The sequence below is a fragment of the Lithobates pipiens genome, unplaced genomic scaffold, assembly GCF_037356315.1.
Source record: "Lithobates pipiens isolate NorthernLeopardFrog02 unplaced genomic scaffold, aLitPip1_a1.2 Scaffold_25, whole genome shotgun sequence".
In the NCBI taxonomy this organism is placed as follows: domain Eukaryota; kingdom Metazoa; phylum Chordata; class Amphibia; order Anura; family Ranidae; genus Lithobates; species Lithobates pipiens.
Genome location: NW_027507787.1, coordinates 130,265,991 through 130,291,186, shown reverse-complemented (window position 1 = coordinate 130,291,186; position 25,196 = coordinate 130,265,991). Strand labels below are relative to the sequence as shown.

Genomic DNA, 25,196 nt, shown 5'->3' with positions numbered 1-25,196 from the left:
TGAACCCAAACAAGAAGTGGGCTTTTCAAATGGCTCAGTTACGGGTAACTTAAATGTGGAGCGGACCATTTCAGTAAGAGAATTCACCAGCAATTTCTCAGCCTGTGAAGCTGAAGAGGGCCCTTCCCCACTTGATTCCTTGGAAGAGGAGTCATCAGTCTCTTCTTGGTCCCGAGTGGGATTCATCTTTCCTCTCCCAGAGTTCCTCTGAGGGTCCTGGGTGGTAGAATGGGATCTAACGCATTTTCTTCCACTTTGTGAAGATTCGATTATGGCCATTAATTTTTCCTCCAATCCACTCATAGCTGGGGAAAAAAACCTCCTGAGTAATATATACAGGGGCTGAAATGCCAGAAGCAGTTGCAGCCCCTAACCTCAATGGCTCGCTCTGACCAGCCTCCCTAGGTATTTTAGTGGGAGATGGCATTGCAAAGAGAGGGTCCTCGGAGCCTGAGGGAGATCCCTTTGAGCTCCTATTTTTTGGGGTATTTGTAGCTCCTCTTCTGCCCATAGTGCTAAGCACAAATGCAGAGGTACTACCAGAAACGCACCCACTGCTGAGGAAAACAGTTCAGCAACTGCCGCTATCAAGGCTCAGTCTGATGCTAGGTAAACCTGCCTGGGAATGCCTGTGTCACCCACACTCACATGCCCTCCATCTGCTATGTGTCCCTCATTTAGCTGTATGCACCTGAAAAAAGTGCACCTTTACAGCTACGCAAGCCTGCGTTGTGGGCGTTGAACCACATCAGATGCTGTGCTGAGGCCCCCGGCTCCGCCCCCCTCCTCTGACTACCCCTTCTATCCCCCCTCATCTTTCAAGAGAGACCATTTTCCCGCACGAACAGGCGCTCCGATCCAACCGGATCGCACGTTGGGGGGGGGGGGGGGCTCTGGTGGACGAAGAGTTGGCGGCGGCAGCGGTGCGGCATACCGTCGACTGACCCATGCCCTCTTAGCCTGGAAAGAAGCTGTGGGGGAAATTCCTGAAGAGAAAAAACCCCCCTTCCCACATCCTACTTGGATTTTGAGCTCGGAGGAAGCGTGCAGCTTGTGACTCAGAGCGAGACTGACGGGCATGGAATCAGGTATAATGAGTAAGAAAGGTAGTGGTGCGCTGTACACAAGGAGGATATATCTATTGATAAAAGCAGTATATAAAATTCGCAATGGGGGGATATCCAGTAAACAATACAGGTCTGGGTATGTCTATGTGACTAGTTTAAACAGCAACACTCATTTCTACTAATAGTCCACAACATAAATAAATAAAATAGTGAAAATTCATATAAAATCCAAAGTGCAACGTGTTGCGATCCTGTAGTCGCATAAAAGTGCAAATATTCCAATGTGCCGCTGTGGCTGATAAAACAATAATGTTCGCTGCTATTAGTGTAAAATCTACAACATAAAACCGTGAAATAATAAAAACACGAAAAAAGAAAAAAAAAACACAATATAACATTCAAAAGTGCAGCGTGTTGCGATCCTAAAATCGCATAAAGTGCAGGTGTTCTGCTGTGGTGCACATAGGCAAACCTTCAAACATAAATAATAATTAAGTGACAAAAAATATAAGTGTATCAGACAAATAGTCCGTTTTCAGTGCAAAGTGCTGCGATTATTCTCAAAATCGCATAGGATGTGACTTCAACAAAATATACGATGTGGAGCTGTTGCAATGGGAAGGGCGGTGGTCCCGTATATACCAGTAATGGATGTCCCCTTACCTTACTGCTGTAAGGTAACAGCGTATATATAGAGAGCTTTTTGGGATCCTTTAGCGGAATTTCCCCTTAGTGTGGGGTGCCCAGGTCCTGACCAATGGTATGGTCCCTTTAGGGGGGTTCCTCTGTGGTATTGCAGTCAGGGTTCCTCAGTGGTATGGCATATACATATACATGCGGGCTCGGTCTACGTCACTTCCTGTTTGCTGTGTCCCCAAGGGGTCCCGCAGCTCGTTTATACACTGCTTGTACAGACTGTTTGTGAGTATTTTTAAACTGTTTTAATAACAATAAACCTGTTGAAGCACCTTTTCGCGCTGGTCGGGACCCCCGTGAGTCCGGTCGTGGGACCCGCGGACTCGATCGCCGCGGGCATCCCCGCGATCGTCTCACGGATCGGCCGAATGGAGGAAATGCTGTGTAAACAACATTTTTCCATTCTGCCTAGCAACTAGTGACGCTGATCTCTGCTCCATGTGATTGGAGCAGAGATCAGTGTACACTAAATGAAAGCCCAACCCCGCCACATTTAGTAACACACCCCTAGGAACACTTAACCCCTACACTGCCACCCACTGGTTAACCCTTTCACTGCCAGTGTCATTTACACAGGAATCACTGCATTTATATAGCAGTGATTACTGTATAAATGACAATGGTCCCAAAAATGTGTCAAAAATGTCCGATGGGTCCCCGACAATGTCGCAGTCACAATAAAAATCGCAGATCGCTGCCATTACTAGTAAAAAAAAAAAAAAAAAAATTATTAATAAAAATGCTATAAAACTATCCCTATTTTGTAAACGCTATAACTTTTGCGCAAACCAATCAATAATCGCTTATTGCGATTTTTTTTACCAAAAATATGTAGAAGAATAGGTATCGGCCTAAATTGAGGGAAAAAAATGTTTTTTATATATATTTTTGGGGGATATTTATTAGAACAAAAAGTAAAAAATAATGCGTTTTTTTCAAAATTGTCGCTCTATTTTTGTTTATAGCGCAAAAAATAAAAACCGTAGGGGTGATCAAATACCACCAAAAGAAAGCTCTATTTGTGGGAAAAAAAGGACGTCAATTTTGTTTGGGAGCCACGTCGCACGACCGCGCAATTGTCAGTTAAAGCGACGCAGTGCCGAATCGCAAAAAGTGGTCTGGTCTTTGACCAGCAAATTGGTCTGGTCTGAAAGTGGTTAATCAGTGGCTGCAGCCAACCAGCTTTTGGCCCAGATCAGGTTATTCTGACAGAAGCAGGTGCTGATGTCACAATATAATATCCCGGCAGGGCATATCTCTCCATCCTTACTTGTGTAGATGGAGTAATCAATCAGTCTGTTTTTATTTCTGTTCAGCTCACTGGCTGAAAGAAAAAAAAATACATGGCCAGCTTTAAAAGGTCCTTATGCTCCTATATTTGCATAGTGGGCAGTGGCTATCACTGCACAGAACAGTGTGATGCCTCCCAGTCATGTTCTGCATTTTCCCTTCTCATTTGTGACAGCTGCATTATTTAAAACAAGTAAAAACTAGCTGAGAAAATAGCAGAAGAGGAGGAATTGAGAGGGGGATTAAACTTCCCTATTATGTGTCCAGCTCTTGGCAAAGAAATAAAAAAAAGTTTCTACAAAAGAACTTTCTGTGACGGAATTGTTAAACGTTTCTCTGTTGGTAGCACCTAGCTCCTTCATCACCTTCCACCAATGCCGAAGACTAGGAAAGATGGGATATACAAAATATGGATCATTTACATGGCAAAATAGACCAGCATGCCTGCACAATTTTTTAACTTGCAATTATATCGTTTAGAGTACTTGCAATTATTAAATGCTTGCATTAATTGCATCAAAGACTAGGTAACAAAAAATAAAAATGTATATATATATATATATATATATATATATATATATATATAAAATGTTTATTATACTATAGTTACGCTTTAAGGAACATATAAATGTCTGCATCCCCCTATTCACACTATACCTGTTAAAGTTTATGTCTGGGTAGGAAGAATACTCAGACTTCCCCATCCGAGCATTTCGACGAGGGAAGGTACAGAAGAATGCATTGGCTAGGAGACATGAGATTTGCTCTTGAGACATGGTGATAGAATGATTCATTTTTTTCTTCAGCAATGGGATAGGCTGCAACAGAAAAAACAAAACAGGAAAATTATTAATTTAGCAATTTGCCAAAACGAACTTAGGCCTGACCACCAAATCACAGCAAGAGTAATGTGCTGCTTGTAGCTGGTGCCTAAATCAAACAGGACCAGTTACAGCAGTGTTCCATTTATCTGCATGATTAATAAAGGTGGTTTAATTTGACATATTGCAGATTGACAATCAATAAAATACAAAACCTTGGAGTTATTGATCACAATGGACGGTCAAGACCATTGCTACAAAATGTAAATTACAGCTCATAAGAAAACTAGATATTTTATAGCATAACAATGTCAGTTCAGTAAAGGGCATATGCCTTATGTTTATTACAAGAATTATAAAAACTATTTTTTTATACTTTTTTTATTATTATACAGGATTTATAGCGTGCCGACAGTTTACACAACGCTTTACAACATTATACTTAGTTTCATTGTAGAACACTAATAAACACATCACAAGTTCTGATGTTTTGAAGAAGAAAAAAATAAAAATCTGAAAAAAATAAAAAACTGAACATAATTTTGCATCACAAATTCCAAAACAACTTTTTAAAATCTAGTACTGCACTATATTTGACCAAAAGGCAGAAAGTGGGTATTCAAAAAGTGAAACAAATGGATTTCCATCACCCTCTGCTGGTCATCTGTAAAACTACAGCATTCCATTTTTTTCCCCCAGATATAGAGCAGCTTAGAAAATATAAGATAACCAAACGTATTTATCAAACAGGAGCCCATTTGTATAAAGAAATATTTCGCAAAGTAGCAGTTTTACTATCAAGAGTTGTACTGAACTGTAGAATATACAAAAAAAAAAAATCACAAAGAAATACAATACAAAAGATAGCCAACACTTAGGAGTTGATTTAATAAAGGCAAAAAGACTATGCACATTGAAAAGCGCAGTTGCTCCAGAGCTTAGTAAACGAGGTAAGGCTTCATGTTGCAAAGAGTACCCAATCACATACAAGGGAAATTTCACACGACTGGATGATGGAAATCAGCAGAGCTTCTGCTCATTTACTAAGCCCTGGAGCAACTGCACTTGCAGAGTGCAACTGCATTTTGCAAAGTGCAGTCTATTTGCCTTTAGTAAATCAAACCCTTTGTGCACTGTAAATAATTTACATATTTAAGTCAGGGAGCTGTAGATTCAGTTAACTAAAAAAAAATGTTAATATATTTCACTCAGGACTGTGCCTCGGCTGCTTTATTCTCCAGGAACTGTAAAACATACACATATATCCTTCTCACCTGTTCCCCAAAACACATTAAAAATATATCTGGTGAACAGATTGTCAATATTTCTCAACCAGATAATAGAAAAAAAAACAAAAAAAAAAAAACGGAGTGAATGGGGGAAAAAATAAAATAAAATCAATTGTGTTTAGAGTAGATCATTCACTATCGGTGCTCCGATTAGACACTGGCTGACCTGTTCATTTATCTCCATTACAGAAATTGTAGTTTTATCAGACTAGAGTATTCACTGAATGACCATCTAAACCACAATATTTCACCATCTTTCTGAGGTCAGTATAAGCAAACATTTGCAGAAGAGCGGTTTCTAACCGGTCAGTTTTCAAGCATGCTTTATACCTTCTGCATAGGAAATTTAACGTAGAAATCAAAGTAAAATCTTTATTATGAAACCAAATTTATGCCATGTTTCCTAAAATATTAAATGTCACTTTATTTTTATTTTAAGGGATGCATCTTGGTCATGGTACTGCAAAATATTCCTGTCCCCTTTGATGGTATCACTGGAAATACATGGCAGCAATTCTCTAGGTGTCAATGCCACAAAAAAAAAAAAAAATAAGTCATAGCTTGCAGCACTGAGGATGGAATTTGTTAACGCAGTCACACCGTGCACAATTGGTGGGACCCTTAAAGTGGATGTAAACCCTCTCCTATACTCAGTGAAGTGAACTGAGATGATACACAGGGATGAAACAAATCTCCCTACATACGTTTTACATGTATGAATTTTCACTTCCTCATTCAGCAGTAGCAGTGTATTCTTGCCTTACACTAGGAGACAGCCGATTGGAGGAAAGGCACCCCCCCCCCCCCCCACATTGGCAGGAGGATTCTTTCAGAGCTGTGCTGTGACAAGACAAGCTCTCTGTTAAACTATTTATAGCAACCTTCTTCGACACAAATTTTCAACTACTTTTATCTCCTGTCAAGGAGAACTTGTCAGAGGTTATCATGTTGATAACAGAAGAACGGAGCAGCATAAGGACACAGGACTTAGGGCTTTGAAGAGAAATAAGAACACACTAGAGATATATGTGCCTAGGTCAAATTTCATGAATCAGTTTACATCCACTTTAAGTCTCTTTCTGACCGCTCTACACACCCATGCTCTTTGATACATCTATATATAGTCACAAGTCCACTGGAAGAATAGAATGCGCTACATCAAAAGCAGCTGTTGCACTCACCAAATGTTTGTGGCCAGTGACTTGAAACCAGATAAGGCATACAACTATTACATCACCACTTAACCGGTTGGGGTGTTATACAAGTATTTGCTCAGAGTTTTGTGGAAATCGAACAAGGGCATATTTTAGGGCTTTTTTGTTCGCTTTAATAATTCAGGTGTCAAAGCATTCTGCCCTTACAGGGCTTGTTAGGCATATAATGAACTCTCAGCCTCCTGGCTATTAGTTGGTCACACAGACACTGCAGCTTGCTTAGCTCCGATATACCAGTCTTTTCAGATACCCGTCACCCCAAATTCTAGTCTCTTCCCTTGTACCCTGTCCTGCACCTCTAAAGCGAGACCACCTGATTAAATATAGCTCTCACATATACACACAGTTTTTTTCCCTAGTAATCTAAATTAATAACAAGCAGATGGCCAAACAGACAACTCTGCAGTGGGCATCTAACACCTAAATCATAAGGAGTAGAAGAGGATTTTGTTGCAGCACACAAAAACATACTGTTTGAATTCAAACTTCTAATTGTTGAGACATTTAAAATGTTTAATCCAATCCACAATCCATTTGCTGTAATTACCATTACAGCTGTGAATCATCTGAAGCAACAGAAGCTAATGTCTCCATGTATCCTGTCTAAAACAGAGCATGGACTTGTAAGCTGATCTGAAGAACAGTAGCACCGACTAGTGGATAAAAGTGGCAGTGACAAACTGATTTAAGAAAAAAAAAACAAAAACAAATTCAAGTATATTTTCTTAAAGCACTGTTAACCACTTAAATTCCTGACACTTTCAACCCTTCCTGTGCATGTAAATTTTCAGATTTCAGTACTTATTCATGCAACACTGTACCCAAATTAAAATTTTATCATTTTTTTGGGACTTAGCTTTCTTTTGGTGGTATTTAACCACTTGGCGCCCCCGTGCAGCTCTCGTTCTGGGTGGATGTCATATGACGGCTTCCCAGAATGGCCACGCAGTGCTGTTAAGACACGGCGCTACCCCAATCTCTGTAATGAGCCACGGCCCTTTAACCATGCGATAGGCTGTGTCCAATCATAGCCGGTCACATGTAAACACGGAGATGCCGGTAATTGGCACTACTCATCTCATAATGACAGTGTGAGGAGAGGAGAGCCAATCAGCGGCATCTCCTCGCAGAGGACATCTAGGTATGTAATGAGGGCACTGATTATCAGTGCCCTGATTACAATAAAGCCCCCATAGTGCCAGCAATAAGTGTCCACCACTGCCAGCAATCAGTGGCCATTAGCGATACCAGTCAGTGCTGGCCATCACTGCTGCCCATTAATGCCCATCAGTGCCACCCATCAGTGCAGCCTATCAGTGTCCACCAGTGCTGCCTCATCAGCACCCACCAGTGAAAGAGAAAAATTACTTATTTTTTAAATGTTCCTACAGAAACTAAGAAAAGTTGTTTCAAAATTTTCTGTCTTTAGTAATTAATTTAGTAATTAAATAGCACCCAAAGAAAGCTATTTGTGTGAAGAAAATTATAAAAAATTTCACATGGTTACAGTGGAGCATGACCGCGCAATTGTCATTCAATGTGTGACAACTCTTTGATGAAAGATCATTTGCAAAATTTTATACGAGAAACAAACATTTAGGCCAAATGTATTCTGCTACTTTTTTGGTAAAAGTAACCCAAATCAGTGTATATTATTTAGTCTGTGTTGTTATAGAGTCTATAAACTGTGAAAAATAAATAAAATTACATATACACATACCATATTTATCGGCGTATAACACACACCCCAAGTTTAGTAGGGAAGTAAAAAAAAACAAAAAAAAAACCTTGCATTTAAATGCCCATCATTGCAGAATGATCAGTGCCCATCTGCAGCCTTGCCCAAGTGGTATCTGCAGCATGATCATTTAAATCACCACTGCCAAGATAGACAGAGCCGGATGTCCTGTGTACTTGGCTCCTCACAGCTCGTCTCGCAATTCCACCTCCTACGATGGACATAACACAGGTCCAATGGGGGGGATAGGGCATGACTGTGTGCGAAGCCAATTACACAGTACACTCGGCTCAGTCTATTTTGGAGGCGCTCGGCCCCTCCTTCCCCTCAGAGGCAGCGGTTCGGCGTATATAAAACGCACCTACGATTTCCCCCTGATTTTAAGGGGAAAAAAGTGCGTGTTATACGCCCATAAATATGAATAATTTTATATATATATATATATATATATACACACACACACACACACATACATATATATATACACACACACACACATATATTATATATATATACACATACACACACACATACATACATATATATATATATATATACACACACATATACACATATACACACATACACACACACACACACAGTGTCTCTACATTACTGTCCATGGTCTTGAGAATGTCATACCTATCACACTACTATAGGTGTGATGGTCAAGTAGAAAAGATGTAGCTGGATAGCCGCACTCCAAATTATTCAACTTTATTTAAAAAATGTAATTAAAATTATAGCATCTAGGTTTGTATACAGAATATACACACAGAGCTATAAGAGACAGATTATATGGCCACCTCTGTGACACTTCCAAAAACCACCCCACTAATGTGGCAAAGTGTTATAGTATAGTATAGTGTTTATGCACTATTTTCTATTTATTATAATTGCTTTACATTGGGGACAGGCCAATTATTCGATTGAGACTGTTTTTTGAATAGGGCTGTATACACATATTGCAGTATTTTTCGCTGCAGTGATTATGAATATCAGTATTTTATGCATTAATGAATATCCTATTAAACATGTTTGTTATTCGTTTGATGATCACACGCCTGATATATTATATTAGGGGTGTGATCAACTAGCTGGGTTTTTGCATCAACTTCCCATACTTGTCGGTATAAGGATATACACATTTAATTTGCCTTTGGTCTTAGAACATTGGGTATCGATCGTTCATTTGGTCTATCCCTATATTTATTTTTATTTTTTATCTTTCCATCTATGCATTGTATCATAGGAAAATGCCTAGATAGACATATCCAATAAGGAGATATTTGCAATCTTTCTATTATGCAACCTTTTTTGGGATGTGTCATTTTTAGGGAATATTTTTGTGTTTTTCTCTGGCGGTTTTGATATTTAATGAGTCCCATGCATCGGTGTGTACACACATTGAGAGTTTGTTTCTTTTTTCTGTGTGTCTGCTGAAGCGTGTGATTTCTTTTTTTATTATTATTTATTATTATTTTATTTATTTATTTTTTTTACATAAGAAATGAAAAATGTTTTTACTTATGTCATTTTTATTGTTTTCAGGTTACACCTGTACCTCTTCACCTAAGGATAAGATTTATCATGTTATTCATTTATTACCATTATCTAGGCTTTCAACATGTCCGCTTGATTTAGGTGAAAAAGGCTTTTTCCTTCCAACCATTTAAATGTTAATATTCAGACTTTGGATGTTCACAGGTGTCTTCCTAATTGCTATCTTGTTATACACATATTTTATCCATTTGTCGAATTGCGTGCGTGCGTGCAGCTCTGTATGTATATTCTGCTCATTAGCTATGACTAAGCACCGTATTCGGTGTGAACCATGTGAATGGCTGTGCAGGAAGGCTGGATTCACACCTATGCAGTTTTAGTGCTTTTTGCATTTTGCAGATTAGCACTACAGTCCATTTAACATGGTTTCCTATGGAACACTTTTTGTAGTTCAAATCTGCAAAATGCAAAAAGCACTAAAACTGCAGAGGTGTGAATCCAGCCTTAGTCTGTATACAAGCCTAGATGCTATGATTTTAATTACATTTTTGAAATAAAGTTGAATAATTTGGAGTGCGGCTATCCAGCTACATCTTTTCTACTTCAATACCTTTTGCAAACAGAGCCGGCACCTTGTGGGATTGTGGAGACAGCCTTTTGTGGGAGAAGTCATTACCTTGCAGCGGTAATTCTTTGTATTTCTATCAGGTGTGATGGTCAAGTGTCCAAAAACGTTTTGTCATATTGTGTATGTTTGAGTGGATAGATTAACAAAGAATTAAGAATTAAAGAGGAAGTAAACCCTAATGGGTTTACTTACTCTTTGATTCCCTGCAAAGGTAAAGCATAATGGACTACTATGCATCGCATAGTAGTCCATTATGTGTCACTTACCTGATACAGGAGCCAGCAAAGTCCTGCTGTCCTCTGTAGTTCCGAGCGTCCATCTTCTTGGTGGGTCTCCGTGGGTCTTGCTGCTCCAGCGCTGTGATTCGCTGGAACAGCGATGACGTCACTCCCGCGCACGGGAGCCGACACTCGCGGGAAATCGCTGCGATCTGTGGCTTACCCAGTGTGCCTGCGCACCGCTGTCTACGGCGCATGCGCCGTAGACAGTGGTGGCTGTCTTCAGGTAAATATCTCCTAAACCGTATAGGTTTAGGAGATATTTCTTGGACCTACAGGTAAGCCTTAATCTAGGCTTACCTGTAGGTCAAAGTGGTTTGTAAGGGTTTACAACCACTTTAAGAAGCCAGTCATTTAAACCGAGAAGCTGACAAGGCTTTTCAATGTGACTGAAAATGAAGCACTGGTTGTATAGCATTGGGTACCTGGATCGTGCATATTATGTAGAACTGGTAGTATTCGATTGGTTGTTCTAAACACTTAATTTTCTTTATGAGTCTGAATATATGGGCTTTGATATGATGCTTTCAGTTCAGACTTTCCGCTGTCTGCCCACAACAGTAATTCAGTTACACCGTCTGCTCTTTCGAGTGTAACCTGAGAGCCTACAATAGCACGGAGTTCATACCTGATGAGTTTTCCTCCACGTGTCAAAACTAAGCAGATAACAGAAAACAGCAGACAGTATTCTGACAAGACAGTAACTCCAGCAGTGAAATGGTAACCTAAATCACAAAAAGGTCTCATGCTTCATTAGCTTGTGTCAGGCAGGAGAAAAATTACTTGGGTGATCTCTGAATTAGATGCTGTGCCAACAAATTCTCCAACTTCCTAATTGCCTGTTTTCCCCCATTCTGACAGAAATTATTTAAATAAGCAAATATAAATATGTATATTAACAGTGAAATATCGGAAAGCATTTGCATGAATATTGTACAGAGGAATAGAAATTAGGCTCTTAAAATGTAAAGACATTATGTGATATACAGTGCCTTGCAAAAGTATTCACCCCCTTGGCATTTTTCATGTTTTGTTGCCTCATAACCTGGAATTAACATGGATTGAGGATTTGCATCATTTAATTTACAAAACATGCCCACAACTTTTCTTCACAATAAAAAAAATATCTTCAAAACAGATAGGACAAAACAACAGAAAAAGTCAATATGCATAACTATTCACCCCCCTAAAGAAAAATACTTTGTAGGGCCACCTTTTGCAGCTATCACAGCTCCAAGTCGCTTTGGATAGGCCTCTGTGAGGTTGCCACATCTTACCACTGGGATTCTTACCCATTCCGCCTTGCAAAACTGCTCCAGCTCCTTCAAGACGGATGGTTTGCGCTTGTGAACAGCAAACTTTACGTCTGACCACAGATTTTCTATTGAATTGAGGTCTGGGCTTTGACTAGGCCATTCCAACACAATCACATGTTTCCCCTGAAACCATTCAAGTGTTGCTTTAGCAGTGTGTTTGGGGTCATTGTCCTGCTGGAAGGTGAACCTCCGTCCTAGCCTCAAATCACACCCAGAGTGGTACAGGTTTTGCTCAAGAATACCCCTGTATTTAGCACCATCCATGTTTCCCTCAACTCTGACCAGCTTCCCAGTCTCGACTGCTGAAAAACATCCCCACAGCATGATGCTGCCACTACCATATTTTACTGTGGGGATGGTGTTATTTTTGGGGCAATGTGATGTGTTGGGTTTGCGCCAGTTCTCTTTGATGGGCAAAAAGATCAGTTTTAGTCTCATCAGACCAGAGCACCTTCCGACATACATTTTGGGAGACTCCCGCATGCCTTTTTGGAAATTAAAAAACTTGCCATTTTGTTTTTTGCTGAAAATAATGCCTTTCTTCTGGCCACTCTGTCATAAAGCCCAACTCTATGGAGCGTACGGCTTATTGTCGTCCTATGTACAGATACTCCAGTCTCTGCTATTCCTCCAGGGTTACCTTAGGTCTGTCTCTGTGCTTCCTCTCTGATTAATGCCCCCCTTGCCCGGTCTGAGTTTTGGTGTGCGGCCGTCTCTTGGCAGGTTTTCTGTTGTGCCATGTTCTTTCCATTGCTTATGATGGATTTGATGGTGCTCCTAGGGATCATCAAATATTTGGATATTTTTTTTTATAACCTAACCCTGACTTGTACTTCTCAACAACATTGTTCTTTACTTGTTTAGAGAGTTCCTTGGTCTTCATGGCAGTGTTTGGTTAGTGGTCCCTCTTGCTTATCTGTTGCAGCCTCTGGGGTCTTTCAAAAAGGTGTGTATATGCAATGACAGATCATGTGACAGCTTGCACACAGGTGGACATCATTTCACCAATTATTTGACTTCTGAAGGTAATTGGTTGCACAGAGCTTTTTATGAGCTTCATAACCAAGAGGGTGAATACATACGCATATGCCAATTATTTTTTCTTTTTTCTGAAAAATAGTTTTAGGTATATATTTTTCTATTTTTACTTCACCAACTTAGACTAATGTGTTCTGATCCATCACATATAATTCAGATTATGTAATGTAACAAAATAGGTAAAAAGCCAAAGGGGGGGGTGAATACTTTGGAAGGCACTGTATACTATACTTTACTCTAGCACTTGTACTAATAAAGGTCATCATGTGTACACTAACAGCTAAAGATATTATTAGTGCTGGATATCACTGAATAGGCCAAACCAGAAATCTGTCAACTCTGCTCTGTCTGCCTCCATAAAAGTCCCTTATACACATACTCTTTATAATACTAAACTGTATTAAAGTTTTATACAGTTTAAAAAGGCAAAAAAATTTATATATATATATATATATATATATATATATATATATATATATATATATATATATATATATATATATAAAAAAAAATCTTCTGGTACATAATAATAAATTGTATGTCTTTCATTATACGTGGAATTTGTTAACACTCGATTATGTGTGGTAATAAGTGTACATGCATGGAACTTCAGATTTATAGAGGTCTGAAATACAGCAATAACTACCTCAAGCTCTGGAATGTTTTACCCACTTCATGACCAGGCCATTTTTTTCTATTTAGCACTGCGCTACTTTACCTGGTAATTGTGTGGTCATGCAATGCTGTAACCAAATAAAGTTTAGGTCATTTTTTTCACACAAATAGAGCTCTCTTTTGGTGGTATTTGATCAAAGTGCAGATTGTCAGTTTCTTTCCAACATGAAATTACCTGCAGTCTTATTACCTGCAGTACAGGCTGTTGACTGTTTTTATAGTGTTCTGAGGGCATTAATTACCACATTCATTATAAACAAGGTGAGACAAAGCCATACTAAAAATATTATAATTATATATATATATAAAATACATATATACATATATACACATACATATATATATATATATATATATATATATATATCATTAACTAGTCATTACATAATTCTGCTTACTACTCTTGCTCTATGCCTATAGGTCTTAGCCTTTTACCTTTGTGCAAAGCTTTTGGAGTCTAAGGGCCAAAGAAACCATGTCAGGAAGAATGGAACTGAACAGATGTGTGCTCTCAGCCTCTTCCATTACCTGCACAAGAACAAAGAGAAAAACACACTGTTAATACGTAAAAAAATATTTAAACAACGAAACATGTTTTCAAAAGGATAGGTCTAGGAAACAGCGGAATGTTATTTACGAGAATATGATCTGTTTATGAAGAAATTGGGTCTTTTTTCTGAAAGAGGTTAAAACAAATGGTTTCTGACAAGCTATCATTTCTCTAGCAATCAGATTTTTTCTTGCACTCTGCTGTGTTGTAAAGAGAAAATCTGATTGGTTACTATGCAACTGCACAGAGCGTCTGGGCCTCAGACACTTCCATATAGAAGATCCATTCACATACTGTAGTAATTGACTTAATAGTTTTGTAACCTCTACTGTCTAGTTGTAATAGCCATGTAGTTATTTAATGACATTATTTATGGATAAGCTAACTCAAGCAGAGAATGCCATTTAATGCTCATCAGTGAATTGGAGAGACAGAGAGAGCAAAGACTGACAATATAATTTTAATTACATCACATCAGGTTGGTAGCAGCAAAGAGGAAGACAACTTCCATTCCAGTATTTGCAGATTGGCCATTTTGCATACCAAGGAGGGGAATGCAGATTAACATCCAAGATCAAGTCTTTAGCTTTTAAATAAGCCTGTTCTTCCAGTGACATTTTCACTTTTATAGTTTATGTGCTGGAACGGACTTCTTTGATTAAAAGCCAAGCTGCAAGACCTAGACCTTTCATAACAGATCTGATGCATCTCCTATACCTTCATCTCTATAGGATAAATAAGCCTTCATAAGTGATAAAAAAAAAAAAAATGGTGCCAAGTTTCTGATCAAGAGTACTTTCTAAATCACATTACATTATGTGAGAAAATGGGGACCACCTCTACCCAATAACCAGAAACCTAAGAAGACAAGCACTGTGCTGGTCTTCCATGTGATGGCAACTCAAGCCTGAAAATGTTCTAAAAAAAAAAAAACGGTCCGCTGTCTTATTTTATATTTACAAATAATAACTGCAGCAACCTAGAAATGTAAAGCCATCGTTTAACCAAACATGTCTTCTAGTCTCTTATTGCATGAAGGAGCTTTGCAGATTCTCAATCCCTCCTCTCCCCCCCCCCCCCCCCAAAAAAAAAGATCCATGAAAAGTTAAATGCATTGAATATACTGAATCACACAGTACTGCTAGCTGTCAGGATAAGCAATAGCTTGTATGGCTGGATTCTGACATCAAGCGTTTATATGTGACATATGAATAGGAGGCTGTCATGCTTTATTTTATGTGTATAGCATTCATCAAAATGTATAATGTGACACTGGTTATAGAAAGAAGCCACCTTAATAAATGCCTTCTTACTGAATTATCTCTGCTAATTTGTACAAGACAAATATAACCAATAAAGTAGTTATTTTGCAAAAAATTTAAATATTGTTACTGATGTCTAAAGGATCACTATTCTGCTAAAACAGAAATAATCATCAAAACGGTTAGCACCAATTAGAGCAGGAAGATGCAGCAGATAAGTGCCTTTGCACAGTAACGCAACTCCCACATATACTTGTAAAAGGTAGACAATACATTTTTCCTAGCAACCAATTAGGTCCTTTTTACTAACCAGTAAAAGGAGTAGCCGAGTTTTATTCCTTGTGCTAAAATCTCACTCTTCAATATCTAAAGCTCTACTAAGCTGAAGGGACCCAAAAGGGACCACTCAGCAGTAGTAGGACCTCAAAACTTAACTATCAGATATGTGCACAGAGCATCATCATATCTTATTGAAGGAGATGTGTAATCAGATTTTACTAGGCTATCCAATCTAGTAAACAGCAGGTGATTTTATTTTTTTATTTTTTTTAAAGGATAGCAATAGAGATGATGGAGATGGAGATAGAAGTAATAGAGATGATAGAGATATTACTAGATGGTGAGCTCAAGGAAAAATGTAGGGAATATTCTACAAATTAATAAGCATGTGCTATCTTGGGTCACTGGTCCATACAAAGAGTTCAAGGAATATGACAATGACAATTAGACACTTACAATAAGGAACATAAACTCAGGTTATGTACACTCAGTATTCCAGTCTGTTTTTAAGATGTAGTAATGCCTAAAGCTGACTGTGTGTTTAGAACAGAAGTTCCTTAATGAAAAAGGAAATGTTGTGAGGATTTTATTGGTGAACCCTACTACACTGTTTTAACAGCTAGTAGTTTCTCGACCACAGGAATATTTTTAATAAATACTCTAATATACCATTTAATACAGTTGCACTTTTGTCTAACTTTGTACTTATCCCATAATGTTTAAAAACCCAATACATACTGTATGCTATTATATACACACACACACACACACATGCCTTGAGAAATACCTGTACCTTTAAGGGTGCAAAAATGTCTATCACTGTCTTAACAGATGCTGGAATAAATATTGCCAGAAGTAATGACCCCGTGTCAGCATACACTGCTCCTCTGAAGGTAATGATCAAGCTTACTTGACAGTCTAAACAAGATGAGGAGACGGCACTGTCCACTATTTAAAAAAAAAAAAACCCTCTGCTTGACAGCCCATCAAATCATACAAAACTAACACAAGACGCATGATCCCGGACAGACCTATCCATCACATCACAAGAAGGCATAATCAAGATTGAAAATGCTGACTGCATGCAAAAAAAAAAAAAATATATCTGTTTAGTATCCTTTTGGTGTCGAGATATTTTCTTTCAATCCCTCTGCTTCTTGACCGATTTAGAATAATTTATTTCAAAATATTAATGTATCCTTCAGCCACTAAGCAGAGAATCTGAACACTACCTTTTACAGATGAAAGATTTGTATTTGTTTCCTAAACATACTTAAGGCACTGGATTATTCTGATACAAACACTGGTTTGAGAATAGCAGAAAGCATCCTTCTTAAGGGCAAATTCCACCTTTGCAACATTTACATCCGTATTTAGTGCTCAATGAAATACAAGTGAGACTATCACCACACTCTTAGTCCATGGATACTTTTCCCCAGCTCTGCAACTAAAAGCCCGTACCTAGGTAAAAACACAGAGCTAGAGATCTTCAGGGGCCTGGCATTGCACCACTAATTGTGGGTGCAATGTTTTGCAGGGTCCTGTGAAAAACAAAAATTTTTTTCCTGCAAAAATATGAGCATTATGGTTTTAAAAGAAGTCTTAACTAATGCAATCAACAAATAGACAAATTCTAAAACCATTATTATTATCTTGATATATTAAAACTATTTAAAAAAATAAAAAAAAGTAGATAGTAATGCTAAATTCAGTAGAACAGATCGTGCAAACAATCTAATCCATGAAATCTCCCATTTTCTCAGTTTCCTTCCTGCTGCTTCAGACTACCAATTTCAGATCTAGATTGAAATTTGGTGTCACTTTAGTGCTGATTATGGTTATCCTTGCCGGAGGCACCAATGAGGAAGTAAAGCCCTGCTTCTACCAAGATGGTTGCCTCTACACAGTGACAGTTCAAAACAAAGCATGGTAAATCCATAATGGTGAAAGTTCGGCTGAAGGAAGACCACTGGCAATAATATGGGTGACCTTTACCTTCTGTCTGCTAAAGCTTCTGCTCCTTTTCTTGGTCAAAGATTCAACAAAAAGAAAAAAGAAAAAAATGTTCTGTGCTAGACTCCCATTCCAGCTTTAACCACTTCTGCTGTTTGCCCATGTGTGTCAGACTGAGGTGCACAGATCCCCTCGATGACATCATTAGCACATTGCTATGAGGAAAATTAAGACTCCTTGTGCAGCCCCCTTTCTGGAGCTGCAGCCAGTAAAGTATGACCAAGTAGCATGGAAGACATGGGCACAGTATACAGACAAGAGAGGTGTGCATGGACATGGCATTCTGTAATGCCCACTGTATGAGCATGCAGTTTGATGACAACACTATGAAGACTCTGCTTAGCTAGTCAACAGGAGGCTTGTTCTAAAGTACTGTTCCTGACCGGCGCACCCGGTAAACATGAAGCACATTATGGGAAGAAGAAAAAATAAAAATTAACTGGAGCAACCTAGCAACACCGATGCATGCTTCCCCAGATACATACACGTGTATGAGGATTTACATTCTGTACGTTTTTCAGATCTTTACAATTTAAACAAAAGGCAAAATAAGGAAATATTAGTATAATAAGTACAACATGTAGTTGTGTCTCACAAAGCAAGGATGATACATTATGGTCATCACAATGCTTCTGTTATACAATATATCCTCCCATCCTGTGGTCAAAGTGTGTATGCATCATACCAGCACTCAAACATGTACCAATAGTTCTTTCTTAAACAATTAATTGCTGGGAAATAATGGCTGATGCAAAGTTTTGTGTTCCCAGAAGGTCCCTGGATATTTTAAACTGCAAAGCAGAACTCTGGCTTTAAAAAAGATAAAAAAAATTTAATTACTCTGCATGTTAAAACTAATGGGAAACGACAGCCAACAATCGTATATAGAGTTCCAGCTCTTTCCTTCAAAGAAAAATAGGACACTGCAGCTGCAATTACATGGAATAAAAAAAAAAAAAAAAAAAAAAAAAAAAAAAAAAATCAGCAAATGTGTTGAATGCAAAACACTAGTTCATCTTCTGAAATTTGAAATTCAGTTTCCACAAACTTACAATAAAAAGGGATCATGGAAAACTACAAGACACCAGGTATCCATCATGTCATTACACAATATTTTTTATACTACATTATGCTTCTCACGTCACATATTGGGCAAGAAGTACACTCGGCTTTCTGTATGTCAGCGGCGCTCGCTACTCTCGCAATCAGTGGAGATGGGCGGGACTGCGAGAGGAGCCGAGGAAAGCCGAAGTATGCTCAGCTTTCTGTATCCTGGCTCCGCTCGCTCCTCTTCATCGGTGCCAAATTTAAAACGGGGAGATGCTGCAAAGAGACTGGAAAGGATGCAAAGGCGCTGGGCAAGGCTGAAGATGGACACTGGGCTAGGCTACAATGATGGACAAGGCTGCAGATGGACATTGATAAGGCTGCATTGATGGGCATTTTAATGTAGGTTTTTTTCCTAAAACTTCCCTTCTAAACTTGGGATGCATGTTATACGCCGATAAATACGGTATGTTTCCTTTTACTGCTTGTTCCCCAAATGTGAAACAAAATCCTGACATTTTCTTCCCAAGACACAAAGGACCATTTACATGATCAATTGTGTCATATTACTTAAAACTAAACTCTATGCTTCTGATTCCACCACACATTATGAGTTTTGTCAAAGTGTGCATTAGAAGTTGCAGCAAGTGAGATACAACCCACCTCATTTCCTGGCTGAAGGATATGCAGCATCATCTAGCCCATTGTTGCCCGGCCTGGCTGTCCCTGGCCTGCTCCATCCATTTATTGGATTTCAGTTGGAGGCTCAGCATCAAATGCATGCATCACCTAGGGCAGCCTGAGCGTCGTCTTGTAACTGCATTGCATGAAGAACCACAGTCCAAATCCAATCCAAAGACATGCAGGTAGGTTAATTGGCTTCTGTCCAAAATTGGCTCCAGTATATGAATGGGGACCTTGGATTGTGGGCTTCTTGAGGGTAGGGACTGATGTGAGTGTGCAATGTACAGGGATAGGGACAATTGTAGACACTCAGGTTGAACTGGATGGACTGGTGTCTTTATTCAACCTTACTAACTATAACTATGTAACAGTGACCCAGTGATGTCACTGGGTCTAAAATAAAATATGTCATTAAGGGAGAAAATGTTTATTTAAAAAGTTCATGAGCACTTTGATTTAGGGGGAAAGGTAGAACTATGAAATGCAAAATATAAGCAGATTGAACGTTGGCTTTAGGATGTCAAGGCTTGTTGCTTTATTATAAACTGAACACCTCTTTTCTTACTTCAAGTCTTTGTGCAGGCCACCAAGACAAATATCCCCTCTGCTTTACAAGAAATCCCTGAAGCATACTGTGATCTGCTACTTAATGTTATCAATGAATAAAAACGCACCACAATACTACACTCCCAGGCTCAAAACAAGAAAACAAGAAGATCTGTCATAGACTAGGATGGCTGCAATACAGCCAGCATCCATTCATCAAGCTTATCTAATTGAGCGGGACATAACCTTAGCTCTCAGATCAATCATGTTTACCTCATGTGTTCTCATGAAGGACAGAAGATTATTAGAAGGAATTCTGGGTAGTGTGCTTAAAGAAACAGGTAATAACAAAAATAAGATGTGAAATAAAGTAACCTACAAGTTAAATCCTTTTTTGTTTTGAATTGAAACTTGTCATATTTTAAATGCGGTGTCCCCCACTAGGATTTTCCCTCCTTTCCTGTTTCATCCAACACTAGTCATCTGGAAGTAAGGGGAATCTTCCCCACCGGGATACACTCAAGAGGTAAACACCTCCACAGGGAACACGGTCCACACAAAGAAAAAAGCAGCAAAAATCCCCCCACAGAGAAAAATGGGGGAAACCACTTTGACTCCAAGACAACAAAGGATGGACTTCAAGTGTACCACAAAGAAAGCACAAACTCAAAAACAAAAAATAAATAAAATGAACAATAAATCGACTAAAATATCTCAAAGGGTTACTAAACCCACAAACTGACCATCATTTAAGTCACCGATATATGTCATAAATCTGACAAGCCAACTGTTGTGTTTCAGGTGGAAGTGATCCAATGGCTGTATGACCCCCCCGATAATGTCCCCAGAACTCTGGCACATATAATCTCTGCTCAATTAGTTGTAGTGGAGTGCAGGGGAGAGTCTATTGGTCTACTGGTCCCCTATGTAATAGCAATACAATTAAAGTGTTATTAAACTCACAAGAGTAAAATCAGTCTGAATATGCAGTAAAACATGCTTGTTATACTCACTGTGGAACCTAAGGAGTTAATCCTCCACATTGTGTAAAAAAGCAGTTTTTATCCCATCTTCTCTTATCCTCCCTTTTACTGTCCCAATCCACCTCCTCATAGAACAGAGCCTTGGGGTCACTCTGCACATGCTCAGTTTGGTGTGTAACGCTAGAAAGGTCCCGTCCCCTCCGCCCCCCCCACAATTAGCACTGCCCAGACAGACACGGGGTCAGGGGTCATGCAGCCTCATGGAATAGTCAGAGGAGAATGAAAACTCCTACTTTAACCACACATTAACCACTTGCCGCCCGCCCTATAGGGAATTGACGGCGGCAAAGTGGTTTCATAATCCTAACCGGACGTCATATGACGTGATTAGGATTATGAGCCGCTGCGCGCCCCCGGGGGCGCGCATCGCGGCGATCGTTGTTGCGGGGTGTCAGTCTGACACCCGGCAACTACGATCTCGGTAAAGAGTCTCCGACGGAGACTCTTTACCATGTGATCAGCCGTGTCCAATCACGGCTGATCACAGTGTAAATGGGAAGAGCCGGTGATCGGCTTTCCCTCACTCGCGTCTGTCAGACGCGAGTAGAGGAGAGCCGATCGGCTGCTCCTCTGACAGGGGGGGTCTGTGCTGATCGATTATCAGCACGGCCCCCCCGAGGATGCCCACACTGGACCACCAGGGACACCACTAGACCACCAGGGAAAAGGTAATAAAATCCATAATCCTCCCTAGACCACCAGGGATGCCAGTCAGCACAATGGGTGCCAATCAGTGCCCATAATGGATGCTAATCAGTGCCCACATTAGGCATCACTGATTGGCATGCATTGTTTGGCACTGATTGGCATTCATTACTATAACACCGATGCCGCCTATGAGTGCCCACCTGTGCCGCCTATGAGTGCCCACCTGTGCCGCCTATGAGTGCCCACCTGTGCCGCCTATCCATGCCCACCTGTGCCGCCTATCCATGCCCACCTGTGCCGCCCATCCATGCCAGCTATCAGTGCCAATTTGTGCCACCTATCAGTGTCCGTCCGTGTTGCCCATCCGTGTTGCCCATCCGTGTCGCCCATCAGTGCCGCCCATCAGTGCCGCCTATCTTACAAACGGCACCAAGGAACACGGCGATCTCAGAACATGTTTTAAATTAATAAAAGAATAAAAAAATAAGTCTACCAAGATGACCTCCATTTTTAGAACTATATTGTGATTAACAGTAATCGTACAGTGGCCTTGCAATCTACACAGGAAAAGACAAACACAATACAAGCAAAGCCATAATGTAATCACTATTGAACCCAAAGCTTTCAAAAGGATTGCTTCCTATTGATCCACATGGCTCATAGGAACCACATTAGAGGCATGGACATTTATCTAATATCGTTGAGAGCTATATGCAACATGCAGAACAAGAAAAAAATCAAATACAATTTCTCATACAGAATAGGAGGTACAGCAAAGTTATTGTTTCTTTCAAATATACCTTGAGGAAATGTGTATATGACCACAAACATTTTTAACAACAGAATTTTCCATTCTTGGTAGAGTAGATGGTTTTCTGGGTCAAAATTTGCCCGTTATTCTAACAAGCCATTTTGTGTGGTAAAGTGCATGCTAGTCATTGACTGCCCCGCTGAACTTAAAGAAAAATTAAGCTGCATCTTTGTATATGGATGATTGCACTGCCACCAATGGAGCCCATTGTGAGACATCTAATCGTTTGAGCTGGTTGCTGCAAACCATCGCTCAGTTTTTTTCGGTGCATTTATTTTTACTTATGTTTGGTTGCCCTGACGCAAGTTTTTAGTGTGCTGTTTTAATAAATCCTTCTGTTGAAACATATTGCACTATGGGGCTATCCTCTCCTTCCCTTATGCTCTGGGATTTATCCTTGAGCTGCCAGATTGGATATCAGCTTTTCCAAAGATACCGTGATTTTGGAGCGTTTAATAAAAGATCATATAGATGAGTTCTTGCTGGAAAAAAATAAATAAAATTAAGCAACAGACAGCATGGATTCATGAAAGACAGAAGTTGTCAGACAAACCTGATTTCTTTTTATGAGGTGGTAAGTAAAACCTTGGACAGAGGGGTGGCGGTGGACGTGGTATACTTGGATTTTGCAAAAGCGTTCGATACAGTTCCGCACACACGGCTCATGTGCAAGATAGAGTCTACAGGCTTGGAAATATCAGTATATAAATGGATAGAAAACTGGCTAAAAGACAGAATTCAGAGTATTGGTTAATGATTCTTACTCTGAATGGTCTAGGATTATCAGTGGTGTACCCAAAGGTTCAATGCTGGGACCCTTACTTTTTAAATATCTTTATAAATGATATCTGGGATCAAAAGTAACATTTCTGTCTTTACAGATGACACCAAGCTATGCAATGGAATAACGTCCTTACAGGATGTCTCCAATTTACAAGCCGACACAATGCTCTGTCTAATTGGGCGACTATGTGGCAGATGAGGTTTAATGTTGATAAACGTAAAGTGATGTACTTGGGGGCTAAAAATATGCATGCATCATACATGCTAGGGGGAGTACAACTGAGGGAATCAATGGTGCAGAAGGATCTGGAGATTTTGGAAGATCATAAGCTCAATCATAGCATGCAATTCCAAGCTACAGTTTCCAAAGAGAGCAAAGTCATTTCTTGTATTAAGAGAGGTATGTACTCCAGAGGGAGAGATATCATTTTGCTCCTGTTCAAATCATTAGTAAGACCTCATCTGGAATATGCAGTTCAGTTTTGGGCACCAGTTCTCAAAAAGGATATCGGGGAACTGGAGAAAGTGCAGAGAAGGGCAACCAAACCGATAAGAGGCATGGAGGAGCTCAGCTATGAGGAAAGATTAGAGGAACTGAATTTATTCACTCTTGAGAAGAGAATAAGGGGGGGTATGATCAACATGTTCAAATATATAAGGGGTCCATATAGTGGACTTGGTGTTCTTATTCACTTTATGGTCATCACTGAGGACATGGGGACACTCTTTACATCTGGAGGAAAAGAGATTTAATTGCCAAATACGGAAAGGTTTCTTCATAGTAGGAGCTGTGAAAATGTGGAATAGACTCCCTCTGGCTAGCTCAGTAGATTGCTTTAAGAAAGGCCTGGATACTTTCCTAAATGTACATAATATACTAACATTTATAGGTAAAGTTGAGCCAGGGAAAATCCGATTGCCTCTTGAGGGATCAGAAAGGATTTTTTTCCCCTGCTGTAGCAAATTGGAGCATGCTCTGTTGGGGTTTTTTGCCTTCCTCTGGATCAACTGTGGGTATAGAATTGGGTCTATTGGATATTTTTTATTTTTTTATGGTTCAACTGGATCGACTTGTGTCTTTTTTTAACCTATGCAACTATGATTCCTGCATCCATTGAAAAACCGGGTCCAATTTTACAGCTTAAGGTGATGGAGCCCGACTGGATCATTGTCCAGCGTCTGATACTGCTGTTGTCTGGAATTTGGTTTGTTTTTACAGCCCAGTCTGTTGGAGCATGGTGGGATTACTATCCAATGCTTGAAACTACTGCTATCTGGTAAGAAGTGAATCTATGTGGTGATGGGATATTAAAGTCTGTGTTTTGAAGAGCACTGAGGTTCATCCAATTTTGTTTTTATTTTTATACACTTGTTTTTGTAGGAGTAGACTTTATGCCCTTACATTTTTGTTGTGTATATTCTTATAGATAAGTGCACCCAATTGTTTTAAATTATCAATGCTTATGGCAAGGGTTCAGACCTTTTAGGTTGCAGCTTTTCTTTATGTATAGATTTTCATTTATTTATGCGCTTTATTTCTCCATTTCAATAGTCATACTTCCCTTCACTGGGAGTGTAGGATAAGCAAAGGATTTTAACCCTTTGACATCTTTTATGTGATAGACCAACACAGAGTGGCACAATTGATAAGTGGAAGGAAAATGATAAATGCTTTTCAATTATTTTTTACAAATAGATGAATGAAAAGTGTGTCGTGCATTTATATTCAACCCCCCAAAATCAATACTCTGTAGAACCACCTTTCGTTGCAATTACAGCTGCAAGTCTTTTTGGGTGTCTCTACCAACTTTGCACATCTAGAGAGTGACATTTTTGCCCATTCTTTGCAAAATAGCTCAAGCTCTGTCATATTGGATAGAGAGTGTTTATACACTGACTGGGCCATTCTAACACATGAATATGCTTTGATCTAAACCATTCCATTATAGCTCTGGCTGTATGTTTAGGGTTGTTGTC

General features: G+C 39.4%; 1 protein-coding gene across 5 annotated transcripts in view; it reads right to left on the bottom strand.

The window, feature by feature from the left end:
* PARG (poly(ADP-ribose) glycohydrolase) overlaps positions 1–25,196 on the bottom strand; it is a 175,052-nt gene that overhangs the window by 89,196 nt on the left and 60,660 nt on the right. For all 5 annotated transcript variants that reach the window (XM_077454874.1, XM_077454878.1, XM_077454875.1 and 2 more), the window contains 2 exons: positions 13,989–14,081; positions 3,711–3,871 (listed from right to left, as the gene is read on the bottom strand). In XM_077454874.1, coding sequence (XP_077311000.1) covers positions 3,711–3,871; positions 13,989–14,081 — 254 coding nt within the window. The remainder of the gene's footprint in view (positions 1–3,710; positions 3,872–13,988; positions 14,082–25,196) is intronic.